The sequence below is a fragment of the Lynx canadensis genome, chromosome D1, assembly GCF_007474595.2.
Source record: "Lynx canadensis isolate LIC74 chromosome D1, mLynCan4.pri.v2, whole genome shotgun sequence".
NCBI classification, from domain to species: Eukaryota; Metazoa; Chordata; class Mammalia; order Carnivora; family Felidae; genus Lynx; species Lynx canadensis.
The window spans coordinates 69890192-69905177 of record NC_044312.2 but is presented as its reverse complement, the minus strand read 5'-3'; the positions used below and the strand labels follow the sequence as shown (position 1 = coordinate 69905177).

The 14986-nt window shown below is 37.2% G+C and overlaps 1 protein-coding gene across 5 annotated transcripts in view; it reads left to right on the top strand.

Annotated features, from left to right (window-relative positions):
* The window catches only part of BTBD10 (BTB domain containing 10), an 86526-nt gene that overhangs the window by 68323 nt on the left and 3217 nt on the right, over nucleotides 1-14986 (top strand). For all 5 annotated transcript variants that reach the window (XM_030330778.1, XM_030330780.1, XM_030330777.2 and 2 more), the window contains 3 exons: nucleotides 1478-1598; nucleotides 11393-11590; nucleotides 14016-14126. In XM_030330778.1, coding sequence (XP_030186638.1) covers nucleotides 1478-1598; nucleotides 11393-11590; nucleotides 14016-14126 — 430 coding nt within the window. The remainder of the gene's footprint in view (nucleotides 1-1477; nucleotides 1599-11392; nucleotides 11591-14015; nucleotides 14127-14986) is intronic.

The following is a 14986-nucleotide window of genomic DNA, read 5'->3' as shown; positions in this document are numbered from 1 at the left end:
TACGACACAAATAAATGAATTTTATGACTTTTGCACAGATAGGACAGGGGATGATTTACCTCTTAGGTATAAATAGGCAGTTCTTTCAGGGGTTTAGTGATAATACTTCTGGAGTCATACTACTCCTCCCTTCCTAATTCTCTTAAATACAATAAGTTGATCATTCTTTGCTACCTGAGAATGAATGAGACTATATGAATTTTAATATTTTATTGCACATAGCTGGCACTGTGGACAGTTATGAACATGTAAAAGTCATCTCCAAAGTGTAGTTGTTAGCATCTTCATTTTAAACCTTGTTTTGAGATTTTCACCTTTTATTTTGATGAATATTTGAATTAGTGTTAGAGTCCCTTCTTATAATTTCAAATTAGTGATAAAGATTTGATTTATAGTGTGTGACAGTTTATGCCACAGTCTGAAAATACGGTTTCCTGAAATAATTTTAGGGAAAGTAGGCAGGGGGATCCTGAGGTACAAGATAGGAAAAGAAATTGATCTTGATTGGGTTGTTAGTACTTGGACAAGTACCAGAAGACATCTTGCTTCCACTGGTGTAGCAGCTTTATTAAGTGCGTTATTGTGGCTCAGAACCACAAGGAAGCTTGATGGAGGGGTGGGGAAGATCTTGATTTGGGGGATAAGTGCTTACAATTCCACTTGACCCTCCAAGTAAAGGTGACAAGAAGTTTGGGGGCTAACCCTTAACTTTTCAAGTAGATTTTAGAAATGAGGGCTATTGATTGTTCATCATAAAATTGGACACACCAAAGAATAGTATTTGGAAGAATATCTAACTGTGCATTCTGTTTATATATTTTAATATTTGGATATGACTTTTAAGTTCTTTATTAAGAACCATAAATTTTGCTCAATTTTCTTGGTAATATTGAAGGTAACTTAAAATCTGTCACTTAACTTTTTTTTTTTTTTTTTTTCAGTTTATTTATTTTGGGAAAGAGGGAGAGGGGAGGGAGACAGAGAGAGAATCTGCACTGATAGTGCAGAGTCTGATGCAGAGCTTGAACTCACAAACCATGAGATCATTATCTGAGCTGAAGTCAGATACTTAACCAACTGAGCCACCCAGGTGCCCCTTACCTTTCTTTTTTAAAAAAAGTTTAAAAATTTGATGATAGTTATATAGAAAAATAACTTGCAGAGGGGAAAATACATGTGAATTGGCATGATACAGTAGAGAGAAGAAATGCATCATTAATGGGGAGACCTGGGTTCTAATCTTTCCTCTGCTATTAAATAATCGTATGACTGGGTGAGTCAGTGAACCCAAGTTTTCATATTGGTAAAATGAAGAAGTGGTTAGATTAACTGAGGTCCCATCTAACTTTAAAATTCCACAGTTCAGAAATCTCAGAGCTCTACTGTTTTTGAAAATGCTGCCAGCTTAATTTTAATAAAAAGGTTTTGGACACCTTGTGCTCTAGATGTTTTATGCATTCTTTACTTTTTTTTGTAGGATTACTACAAAACAGGAATAATCCGTTGTCCTGATGGCATATCTATTCCTGAACTGAGAGAAGCATGCGACTATCTTTGTATTTCTTTTGAATATAGTACTATTAAATGTAGAGATCTCAGTAAGTATGATGTTTTTTGTGTAAGTGGTTTGTAGAGTTACAGTATTGGAATGAAAAGCCTGAAATAGTGCTATTTACCTAGGCATCAAATATTTAATTGGATTATAAAGCATTCTAATGCCATCAAGATGATTTGTGGAAGTCTACAGAGATCTTTACAAGATCTTGTGCAATTTTCCAAAACTTTTTAGAAATTTTATGTATATATTTATGTATGCATGTATTTATTATTTGATAGACTCTCCCAGATTTCCTCCTTGATCCCTGTCTCTGTCTTTTGTTGCAACTCTTTATCTTCCAGCTTGGGAACCCTGGCTTTGGTCAAGTATGGTATTTGGCTTCACTCTTCAGATCACATCAACCAAAAATTTAACTATATTTGTACTTTGCATGTGAAATGATATCTTAAGCCCCTGTGGAAGATAAAAATAATTCTCAAAAACAGTATTTGTCATTACAGATCTTAAACTGGATACTTAACCCTCAGTTCATAACAAGGGCCAAGTCACTTTGAGAACATCAAACAGCCTCAGAGCAGAGTCTAGAACTTTGGAAATCCTAACTTTTTCATATTTTCCCCTGACTACCTCCACAACATCCCTCGCTCTCATTGTTATGCCATGCCTGGGGTGGGGTGAGGAAGGGTGATAATACACAGAAAGGTTAAAATAGAATAGGAGAATTTTCAGATGTTGACTTGGATGTTAAGTGGTTGAAGAAGTTCAGGAGAGGTTATTGTGGGCTAGAAGGATTGAGAAAGAGTTCAGAAGAAGCAGGTAGTAAAGAATAAATAGGAATAACTTAGAAAGAGTAGAGTAGAGAGGTGACTCTAATGTTGAAATTTTTGGAATAAAGATGCAAAAGATATATTTTGAAAACAACCTAGTTGGAGCAGAGACTTTGTATCAGTACCAGAAGGAGATGGGAATAAATAAATGGACCACATTATGGAAAGTCTTTAAATCCAAACTCATGTTCTTATATTTTTATCCTATATATGGTGGAAAGCCACTTAAAAAGTTTCCTATGCATGGTTATAACCTTGTTAATCTCAGCCTTATGGTTATCTTTACCTGATTAACCTAAACTCAACACTAGCTTGGCGTACCTTCTCAAAAGTTTAGTGTGTTAGAAACTGGGAATGGAAATATTATTTAGAAATTTAAGGCACCTACTGTATGCTGTAATATGGCTATTTTTTTTTCATACTTAGTTAAGCTCTCATTGAAAATATGTGGCCTTATTAAGTTTTTCCCTAAGTACCACTTTATTATTGCCAAAAATTCTTTAAAAAGTCTCCATAAAAATATCAGTAGGTTGAGACAAAGTGGCTGGTCCACCTCTGAGTCCATTTCTCTATAAATGATATTTAAAAGTTTAAAGTCAGATAGTTGGACAGGTAGAGCATACATGTGTAAACACAAGCAAAGTTTCTGTGTTTTCACATCTTGAAAAATGTTTTTACTAAACCATGAGCATTATTACAGATTTTTTAGTTCACGTCTTGTGTTTTTTATTCATGGGACCATTTTTAATTTCATTTCATATAATTAGATGTTGAATTTTGGTGACTGTCAGATAAAAAATTGATGTGGATTTGGTTTTGTAATCCTTTGGACATAGACCTTGTCATCACTGTTAAGTCTCATTTATTTGTTATGGAATTAAACGTAAGAGTCTTTATGTAAAATACATGCCAAATGGTTTTTCTAGACTTTTGGCTTTTAAATAATTATTTGTAACTGTTTCTAGAGTATTTGTAATACACGTTTTTAAAATTTTTTTTTTCCAATGTTTTATTATTTATTTTTGGGACAGAGAGAGACAGAGCATGAACGGGGGAGGGGCAGAGAGAGAGGGAGACACAGAATCTGAAACAGGCTCCAGGCTCTGAGCCATCAGCCCAGAGCCTGACGCGGGGCTCGAACTCACGGACCGCGAGATTGTGACCTGGCTGAAGTCGGACGCTTAACCGACTGCGCCACCCAGGCGCCCCTGTAATACACGTTTTTTAAAATGTAGAGATTCTCATAGACTTTATTAAAACTATATAGAATTTGAAGAGACAAAATGGCCTTTTAAAAACATAAAAGGATAGTGTAGGTGTAGGCTTGAGTCAAAACTGAATTTTTTCCTTCTAAGATGTGTCTTAACTGTATACGGAATGGCACTTTACACTAAGATGTCTGTCTCTCTTAACTTAAAACCATACAAGTACTAAATGTTTATTGAATAGAGAGTACTGGGTTTTTTGGACAAGTTATTTAAAACTTTGTTTCTTAGTTCCCTCATCTTTAAAATGGAGACAATAATATTACTTATTTCACAGGGTTGTTGTGAAGATGAAATGAATAGTGCTTGACACATAGTATTATATAAAGGTTTCCTTTTAAAAAAGATAGCAAAATTAGGAAATAAAAGTAAATTTAAAAAGTATTGTATCATATTGTACATGCTATTTTGTAGTATTTTTACATGGAAGTATATTGTGAATAATTATATTAGCAAATATGTTTTAATAATTTATTTAATGGATTACCCGTCATTTTCTGCATTTTTATTGAACACATAGTTTATACCAAATATTAGGTATGTGAAAGGCAACAAAAAAAGACAGAGTCCCTGCTTTCATGATGCTTGTAGTATTGTGGGGAAGACAGACAAGTAAATTATATTATGGTGTTAGAGAAATAATAGAGTACTAAATGAGAATATAGGAGCCATACCTAACTCAGGAGTGGAGGCTTAAGGAAACTTTCTGGAGGAAGGGGAAAAGAAAGTATGTTCCAGACAGAAGGAATTGTATGTTCAGATTAGTACAGGAAGGAACTGACTTCTTAATCTTCTGTCATAGAACTTACCATATAGTGAAGGAACTCTATGGCAAATAGTAGCTCCCCAACTATGCTGTAAATTTCTTCAGTGTCCATCTTCTCAGGCAAACACTGTAATCCACATAAGGGTTTGAAAACCACAGCTGAACTCAGGAATGAAAGCCCAGGGCTAAAAGAAATGAAAATATAGTATCCATGGGTAAAAGTGGTATGGAAAATGAAATTTAAAGTTTGAATAAAGCACCAGTTCAGAGGGCCCAAGAAGAAAGACACTGTAGGTAGGACACAATGGGACTGCAACCAAAGACTAAAAAACTAAAGTTATATCAAAGCTATTGAGAAAGGGAGATCAGAGGTAGAGCCTGCTTTTGGAGTCATGGAAACAGAGACACCGAAATAACAAGAGTGACTGTGTGTTCTTTCTCTCTCTCTGTCTTGCTCTATTTTTTTTAGTTTGTAGCATTAAACCAGTTTGAACTTGAGGGTAGGGACTGTACCTTTCCAGCTTTGTGTCCATAGTGCCTGACACATGGTAAGGAAGGACTCAATAAACATTTGCCAAATAAGTAAATTATTTTATCCCTCATGCATTTTTTAGGACCCTATTCCAATTCTTGTCATCTTCTCTATTACCATTAGTCTTTTCCTCTCTATGTAATCTTCAGCCTCAGACTCAAATCTGACCTATGTCTGTTGTAGATATTAAAAAACAATTATTTAAAATATTTTAAGTGAAGGGACCCCTGGGTGGCTCAGTCTGTTAAGCGTCCAACTTTGGCTCAGGTCACCATCTTGCAGCATCAGGCTCTGTGCTGACAGCTCAGAGCCTGGAGCCTGCTTCGGATTCTGTGTTCCCCCTTCTGTCTTTGCCCCTCCTCTGCTTGCACTCTGTCTCAAAAATAAACATTAAAAACAATCAAAAAAAATATTTTAAGTTTTTCATTGGAATTATTTGAAGTTAATGTTTTAGAAGAATTAACATATTTACTGTACCGTCTCCTCCAATTGCTGTTTACTAAGTTTTATTTTTATTTCTTTAAAAAAAATTTTTTTTACATTTTATTTATTTTTGAGAGAGTGCATGCGTGAGCACAAGCGGGGGAGGGGCAGAGAGGGAAACACAGAATCCGAAGCAGGCTCCAGGCTGTGAGCTGTCAGCACAGAGCCTGACCCAGGCTCGAACCCACAAACCGCGAGATCATGACCTGAGCTGAAGTCATACACTTAACTGACTGAGCCACCCAGGGGCCCCAAGTTTTATTTTTATTTCTGCTCTTTATTTTTTGATATTTTGTATTTTTGTTGTGTGTAAAATATGTTTAAATTTTCTAACTGCTAACATATGAGAAAACTACTGAATTTTGTACATTTGTATTTATTTAGCCATCTAACAGGATTCTCTTTATTTCTAATAGTTTTTCAGTTGGTTCTTATATATTCTTGGTGGATAATTGACTCTGTTGTAAATAACACTTTATTTTTTTTATTCTTGTTTAAATATGTATTTATTTTGAGAAAGAATGAGTGTCAGGGAGGGGCAGCGAGAGGGAGTGCAGAGCTCAATGTGGGGCTCAAGCTCACGAACCATGAGATCATGACCTGAGTCAAAATCAAGAGTTGGATGCTTAACCAACTGAGTCACCTAAGTGCCCCTAAATAACACTCACTCTCCCTCCCTCCCTCCCTCCCTCTCTAGATAGATATCTTATTTAATTGTCTAGAATATTTTGAACATTGTTTCAAAATGTAGTGATAATTCTGGCTGGTATCCCTGTCTTTAGGTTTCACTGTTAAGTCACTCCTTTCTTCTAGACTCTTTCTTCCTTTGGCTCTTTTACATCCTTCTTTCAGGTCTTCTGTTTATTATTCTCTCACTTGCTCCCTGTTCCTATATCTCTTGAATGTGGTAATTCCCAAGCATTCTGTCTTAAGCTACCTTCTCTCTCACAGAATCTGTACATTTATTCTAAGTGATGCCATTCATCATTATGGCTTCAGACATTTCCTATGCAGCGTGGATTTCCAGTTCTTTAATTCTTTTTTTTTTAATTTTTTTTTTTTTTTTTAACGTTTGTTTTTGAGACAGAGAGAGACAGAGCATGAACAGGGGAGGGGCAGAGAGAGAGGGAGACACAGAATCTGAAACAGGCTTCAGGCTCTGAGCTGTCAGCACAGAGCCCGACGCGGGGCTCAAACTCACCGACCGTGAGATCATGACCTAAGCTGAAGTCGGGCGCTTAACCGACCAAGCCACCCAGGCGCCCCTGCAATTCTTTAATTCTTAAGTATCAGCTATGCGTTTCTAGTTTACTGCTTAACTTATAATCCCCTCCCTTCTTAATCAAGCTTTCTAGGAGTTCCATGCATGTAGTATGAGTGAGAATAAATATGAATGAGTATAAATATAAATATGAAGTGATGGATAAGACATTGTCCCTGCCTTTATGGCATTTACAGTCTAGCGGGGAAGACAGGCATTCGACAAGTAATAAAAAGCTGTGAAAAATGCAGTGAAGAAATGAGATGCTATGAGAAGTGTGTGGTAAAGGGATTATGGCAGATCATCTCCTTGACATTAAAGCTAACACCTAAAGGGGTGGTGAAGAGGATAAGATGCTGACTGTTGCAGGCAGCAGAAAAGGTGTTTGCAGGGGCTGTCAGGTTGGAAGGAATATGACACACCTAACAAACTGAAAGAAGGGAAGTGTGGTGAGAGTGGAGGGATGGAGTGTGAGAGGTGAGAAATAAGGCCAGAGGAGTAGGGAGAAAACAAAATTTCTTAACTGGACAACTATCTGATGACTGTTCATTCTGTACCAGTCTCTTCTGAGTTCTGGGGATACAGCATGAACAAACCAGGCAAAACTTCCTGTTCTAATGGAACTTAATACTTTTTGGGGGAAGATACACAATAAACCAGGTAAACAAGTAGCATATGGTATGTTAGTGATAGGTGCTGAGGAGGGGGAAGAAGTAAGGAAGGGACATAGAATAGCCAGAGAAGCCTTACTTGGAAAGGAAAATTTAATTTCAGGCAGAGGTTAACAATGAGTGCAACCGTTGAGGCAGCTTGCCTGGCATATTTGAGAGCAGCAAAGAGTTGTAGTAAAGGAAGTTAGAATGTTCGTAGTAGATGAAGTTAGGCGGGGACCTAGGTCATATAGGGCCTTTTTCTTTTGGCTTTTATTCTGAGTGAGATGGGAAGCCATTGGAGGGTTTTGAACAGAGGAGTGATATGATCTGTGAGGTTGCCGTGTTGTACCATTTCACGGTACAACACAGAATTTCATGTAGAGTTGTGTGGTGCTATAGTCCTGATCTGTGGCTTAAAAGGATTACTCTTTGCTGCTGTGTTGGAAATGGACTGCAAGGAGAAATAAGGTAAAAGCAAAGAGATAATTAGGACGCTGTTGCCATAATTCAAGTAAGAGATAGTGGTGGCTTAAATCAGGGTGGAAGCAGTGGGAGGTGATCTAATTCTGGACATGTTAGATGGTAGAGTTGTGGGATTTGCTAGCTCACGGAATATGGGATGGGGAAGAGAGAAGAGGACTTTTTTTTCTTTTTTTGAGAGAGAGACAGAGCATGTGAGCAGGGGAGGGGCAGAGAGAGAGAGTGGGGGGGAAAGGAGAGAGAGAGAATCCCAAGCAGGCTCCATACTGCCAGCACAGAGCCTGATGTGGGGCTTGAATTCACGAACCGTGAGATCATGACCGGAGTCAAAGTCAAGAGCCAGACGCTTAACCAACTGAGCCACCCAGGCGCCCCACAAGAGAACTTTAACTTGAAATGTGGAGTTGCCATTAAGTGAGATGGGGGAGACGTCATAGGGAGCAGAAATTTAGAAGCTTGATTTGGGACATGTTCAATTTGAAACCCTTACTAGACATCCAAGTGGAAATGCTTAGTGGGGCATTGGGTATACATGTTTACAGTTCAGGAGAGAAATACGGGCTAGACTAAATTTATATGTAGGGGATATATATATATATATACACACAAACACACATACATACATATGTATATATACATATGTAAGACTTATGTGGGCTATATGTAGTGTTTAAAGAAAATATTTTTTTAAAGGACAGTACACATTGATGTGTGATCTCCTTTTTCATGTAACAGACCTTTATGGACCAAGTTGAGGATCTGGGACTTTTATTCTAAGGATAGTATAAGCCGTGACAGATTCAAACTAGAGGAGATGCATAATTTGGCTGCTGAGGGGAAGATGAATTACACAGGGCCCGAAGCAAACGTTGGGGGAATGTGATTAGGTTTTATAGTAGTTTGGTGAGTTAAGGATGACTTGGACTTGGGGGTGGGCATTGGGGATGGAGTGTGTTCGGGTTAATTATTGTTCTGCAACAGACCATTCCAGACATAAAGTACAATCATTTTTATTCTGTGGGTCAAGAACTCAGACCAAGTAGAGGTGGCTTTTGTCTGCTTCACAATGTCTGAGTCCTCATCTTATGAATAATTGAAGGGCTGAGGTGACGTAGAAGGCTGCAGGCTTCTTCACTCACATGTCTGCTGCCTGCACTCGGATGACTCAAAGACTGAGTTCAGCTAGGACTGTCAAACAGGGTACCTACACGTGGCCTCTTCATGCATCTTGGACTTCTCCAAACCTGCACACTAGGTTAGGTTGGGAAGCATTTGGAAAGTGAGCATTCCCCAAGACCGAAGCAAACCCACAAGTCCTACACTGTCACCTCTGCAATGCTTCCCTGGTTAAAGCAAGTCAGTATAACCAGCCTACATTAAAGGGGAGGGTTAGACTCCACCTCCTGGGAAGAGATGTCAAGGTCCCACTGCAAAAAAGCATGAGGCATAAGAGATGTTGCAGTTATCTTTAGTTAGCGTATTCCAGAGAAGGAAATGACACCATTCAAGGTGTATTTAAGAGGTAGACTTGATAAGCCTTGGGGAATAATTGAGTTAGGATATGAAAGAGGAATCAGGGATTCACTTATTTATTCTACAAATATTTAAGTTCCTATTATATGCCCGGCACTCTTCTGAGATGATCCTGAGAAATGAATGGGATGATGTGGCCAGTTTTAGAAAACAGTGCAGGGAGAAGCAGATATGATTAAATTCGCTTTTGAATATATTGAGTTTGAGGTACTTGTGAGGTGGCATCCCAGTAAAGATTTTCAGAAGGCAGTTGAATATAATGCATCTAGAATATAGAAGATGAGAATTAGTAGAATAAATTTGGGAATTATCAGCATAAGGTAGGAGAAGAAAAGACAGTTGTCCTGAGAAACATCAGTATTTAATGAACAGCTAGAGGAGAAAGAGCTGGTAAAGATGATCGAAGAACATCCAGAGGAGAAAGAAAAACAGGGATAGTGGCTTTGGAGAGTCTTAGGAAAGAGAGTGTTTTAAGAAGAAGAGGGTGGTGGTCCTCATAAGAGATTCAACTGAGAATTCAAATAAAAACATGATCTAAAGATGTTCATTATTTTTACCAATCTACAGGTCATTTGGAATCTATATTGAGAGCAGTTTTGAGGAGTACTGAGTGTAGAAGCCAGATTGGAATTGGCTCAAAAGTTAAAGGAAAATCAATGTGTTGATATATCTAGGAGTTTGACGATAAAGGGAATTAAAAAGAAATGATAATGGGAAGTAGCCTTCCTATATACCTCGCAGTTTGGTTATAGAGGGAATTAAAAAAAAAAAAAATCATAATGGGAAGTAGCCAGCCTAGAGAGAGGCATGGCTAAATAATAACATTTTATTTAATCATTTGTTATATCATTATATATTATTAATAACTATTACATAATTAGCAACATGGTTTGGGGGGAAAAAGCCCTCCCTCTGGAGACTATAGATTAGATTGAGTTCTAATTCCTTCTCTAAGCCTCTCAGTAGTTCTGAATTAGTAGTGCCTTAAATAGGAGTTAGGACATTGCCATTGACATAGAAAAACAAAAAAGATTAGGTCAATGCAGGTGAGTTTATGGCTGTGTATTTGGGAAATTGAAGTTATTCGTTACGTCTGTACTTAGCCTTTTGCTTTCCTTATCCCAAAATCAATTCACTTCTTTGCCTACACTGAAATATTAATGTTTGTGAATAATTTTCTGAGAAAGAAAACATGGGAGATGGAATGTGGGAGCTATTTTAGTTCATATGGACAATCTGAAAAGATCCTTAAGATATACCCTAAGATACAATTGCGTATATTGATAGAAGACAACATGATATAGTAAAAACTACCCTGGGCTAGGGAGGGGTTGGGGGATTTAATTCTAATTTTGCAAATTAGTTTTATAACCTTGGGCAGATCACTTATGAAGTATAAAATGGAGCTTGTGTTAGATACTTTTAATTGGCCCTTCTTGCTGTAAGATCCTACAGTTAGTTCCATAACATCTCTTCCTAAGATTTTTTTTTTTAAATATTTATTTTTGAGAGAAAGACAGACAGAGTGTGACTAGGGGAGGGGCAGAGAGAGAGGGGGGACACAGAATCCGAAGCTGTCAGCACAGAGCCCAGTGTGGAGCTCAAACTCACGAACTGTGAGATCATAACCTGAGCCCAAGTTGGGCGCTTAACCGACTGAGCCACTCAAGCGCCCCCCAAGTTTTTTTTTAATGTTTGTTTATTTTTGAGAGCGAGAGAGAGACAGAGCACAAGCAGGGGAGGGGCAGAGAGAGAGGGACACACTGAATCCAAAGCAGGCTGCAGTCCCTGAGCTATCAGCACAGAGCCCGGTGCAGGGCTTTAACCCACAAACTGTGAGATCCTGACCTGAGCTGAAGTCGGATACTTAACCAAATGAGCCACCCAGAGGGCCCCTAGGAAAAGTTTTGACAAAATAATAACCACTGTTATTTTGTCTGTAGGGTTGGATGTTGTGTGTGTGTATTCCTTCTGCTCTTCTTTTACTCGTCAGTCATCAAAAAAATCAAGGTATTTTTGTGGGTTTCATTTCAGGTGCCCTAATGCATGAGTTATCAAATGATGGTGCTCGTAGACAGTTTGAATTTTATCTGGAAGAAATGATCCTGCCTCTCATGGTAGCTAGTGCCCAGAGTGGGGAGCGAGAATGCCACATAGTAGTGCTTACAGATGATGATGTGGTTGATTGGGATGAAGAGTATCCACCACAGATGGGAGAAGAGTATTCACAAAGTAAGTGTTGTGGCATGTTTTCTCTCTCTTGAGTCATCATAGATTCTCTCTGTATCTTATAATACTGATCAAAGGACAGTTTTTATAAAGAAAGTACATTGAATTCTTACCTACACCAGGTCATCAAACCATGGGCTGTGGGCCAAAATCCAGCCTATTGCCTGTTTTTATGAATAGTTTTATGTATTGTCTTTTGCTGCTTTTGTGCTACAGTGGCAGAGCTGAGTAGTTGCAACAGAGACCGCATGGCTCGCAAAGCCCAAAGTATTTACTCTGTGGCCCTTTACAAAATGCCTGTCATGCAGAGAAATGGTTTGCTCTTTATTGAGTATCTGGATCTTGATGGATTTTTTTTCTTTGCATTTAGAAAGAAGCCTTCTACAGAAGTAGATCTTGGAGTTAGTAGATTATAAAAAATCAGCTGATTTTTTTAGATTAATTTTTATTCATATATAAAATGAGAAGCTTCAACTCATTGATTTCTAGGGTGATTTTAAGTTCTAAGATATTCCCTTTTTAGTATCATATATGTGTTCTGGAGGATATAATGATCCTTCAGAAAGCTTTGTGGAACTATAGTTAGGTATTTCTGGCCAAAACAGCTTATCTTGAGAATTAACAATGACTTTTTCCTTAATAGACTTTTAAACTTTCCCTGATATGAGCCTTTTGATTTTTTTGTTGTTAGAAAATTTATATTACTTTTCTTGATGAACCCAATATAATATTTTTGAGCAGTTTTATAGGTTTGAGAAGATAGAGCTAAAAGAATGATTTGAGGAACTAGATAAAAGAACCCAGCACCTTCTTCTGTACTCCAGTCTATGTTGACTTGGTAAAGATTAGGGTTTAAGTGAAAAATACAGGAATATAGAAACTTACAGAATGCCTTAGTCTCTGATTTTTTCATTTTACTTATCCTTGTCTAAAAACAAAACAGTCCCCAAGTGGTATTCTTTTTGAAGATATTCAAAAGATTATTTTAACATAAGTTATAGAAGCTCTTTTCAGAGTTTACATTGAGATGCTCCCTTTGCATGATACTCTTAGTGTTGTGATTCTTCTCTGGACAGTTGTAGTAACAGCCATTTCTGTTGTGTTTCCTCATTCCTAGCTTGTTTTCTGACAGTTTTCTGTAATAATATGTGGAATAACAAGTTGAGCAAAACACAGGAAAAATGAAAGGCTAACAAAGATTAAAAGAGATATACTAGAAAGTATAGAGCCAGCTATAGAACATAGAAATGACATGATAGTGATAGAAGAACTATGGTTGACCTGGCTTTTCCCTCTGAGTTGTTGAACTTTCCATGTCCGTGTTCTTTGGTTTGTTTTCATGTTTTTCATCTTCAGCTTGGAAGCTTAAAGAGGACTGAAAACATTTTTACTTAATTTGCTTAAATATATTTCATTTTGTGCTAAGATGTTCCAAACCAAAGAAGATTGATTTGAGGAAACACAGCCTCTTCAGCGTGATTTTCCTAAACGTGACATACACCATTCATTCTGAGATGTCAGCAAATTTTTGTTTTAAAATACCAGTAATCTTAAGGATGTAAATCACAAATTTACCCCATGAGTAGCATCTATATACGTATTTTCCTTTTATTGGCTCTTAAACCAGCATGTTTGGTTTGTGAGTGTGTTTTTCTTTTTTTGAAAAAACCTTTGCAGTTCACCTTTTAAGGGAGATAACTCCACCTGAAAGAGAGAAGGCGAGGAAGGTCCATCACTCTAACTCCCTGAAGTTCCCAGCACATTTGGAAGACTCAACATGTTGTCAGTGGAATGTCTGTCCTTTGCAAAGCCAGTTTGCTCTAAACAGACTAACCTAGGCAGAACATGCTCGAATCTGCCATTTTTTAACATCAGTAGTAAATGGGGCTGTTCGCCTGAATTGGAAACAGTTTGCGGGGAGGGTCTTTGCCTTTTTGGGGAATTATTAATAGTTGCTCAATCCGTGAAATATAAGATGTATCCATTTTATAGTTTCTGATGAGGCAGTTTTTCCCCTTCCAGACAAGGCCTTATAGGCATTACAGCAAAGTCCTTGAGTTGGGCTGCTTGATAATGATGTGATATTGCTATCTTTTGGTTCTCTTATTTGAAGAAATTGGGGCAGATCCCATTCTAGTAAGTTTGTATATGATAAATCTTTCAGAAGGAGATTCTTCCTATGGATTGGGTTACCTGATTGGTTATTAAAGCTTTTCTGGTTTCAACTTAAGTAGACATTTGCTTATTCATTAACTGTACTGAATTGTCCTGTCATGTTGGCTAGTCACCCTTCCGCATCACTGCATCCATGATTTGGGCTTATAGGGTTGTCAGGCCCCTTTGAAGATGGAGATAATTTTAAGTTCATCTCCAAGTACTTTGATTTTTATTAAGAAAATATTTTTGGTGTTTTCTTTTTTGTTTCCAGTTATTTATAGCACAAAATTATATAGATTTTTCAAGTACATTGAAAACAGAGATGTGGCCAAATCAGTTTTGAAGGAAAGAGGTCTTAAGAAGATTAGATTGGGAATAGAAGGTAAGACATTTTCATTATTTTCTATTAATTTTCTTTAAAAAAAAAAAGGGCTAAAAATTGAATCCCATTTGGAGTATAGTTTGAGAAATAGATACTTTGAGAAGAACTCAAGTGATTACTAGATGAATGCTCATGCAGTAGACCTATAGATAACAAATGTTAGCTTCCTTTATCTGAGAAGATAGAAAGCCATTAGAAATTATTTATTCCGTAAGATCCCCTAACAATATAGAGAGATGAATTTATCTTTTCTGCCATAGGTCACCTTGATGATTTTTGACTGAGCCCATATAGTATGTTTGGGCACACATGTACATGTTCCCATAAGATTGGCAGAGCTCTTTGCCAAGTCGTGATCATTGAGCTCCTCAAAGCCAAACAGAACTAAAAACCACTTTCTGAAAATGGATGTAAAAGCATGTTAGTAACTTACTGGTTCTTAAGGTATAATAATAGTTAACTTATTTTCACATTAAATACAAATTTCAAACTTATTTCATCTTCTTAAATGCATACATTTTTAGATGCTTTTACTTTGTGATTTAAATAGATTTTTCCAGATGTCATGTCAGATACTTTTAAGTGCCCTTACTAAGAACAAAGTATTTCCCTTGGCATAATATGGCAAAGTGTAAAGATTAAAGGTTCTAGAGCCACACTGCTTGTGTGTTTAAATCCTATGACTTAATAGTTGTATGACCTTGGCCAGGGTGCTTAACTTCTCTTTGCCTCAGCTACTTCATCTAAAATGGGAGCATTAATAAGTACTTTATAGGGCTATTATGAGGACAGAGTGAACCAATACAGGAAAACCACTTAAAACAGGGCCTTGCACATAGTACTCTCTCAGTATATTTGTG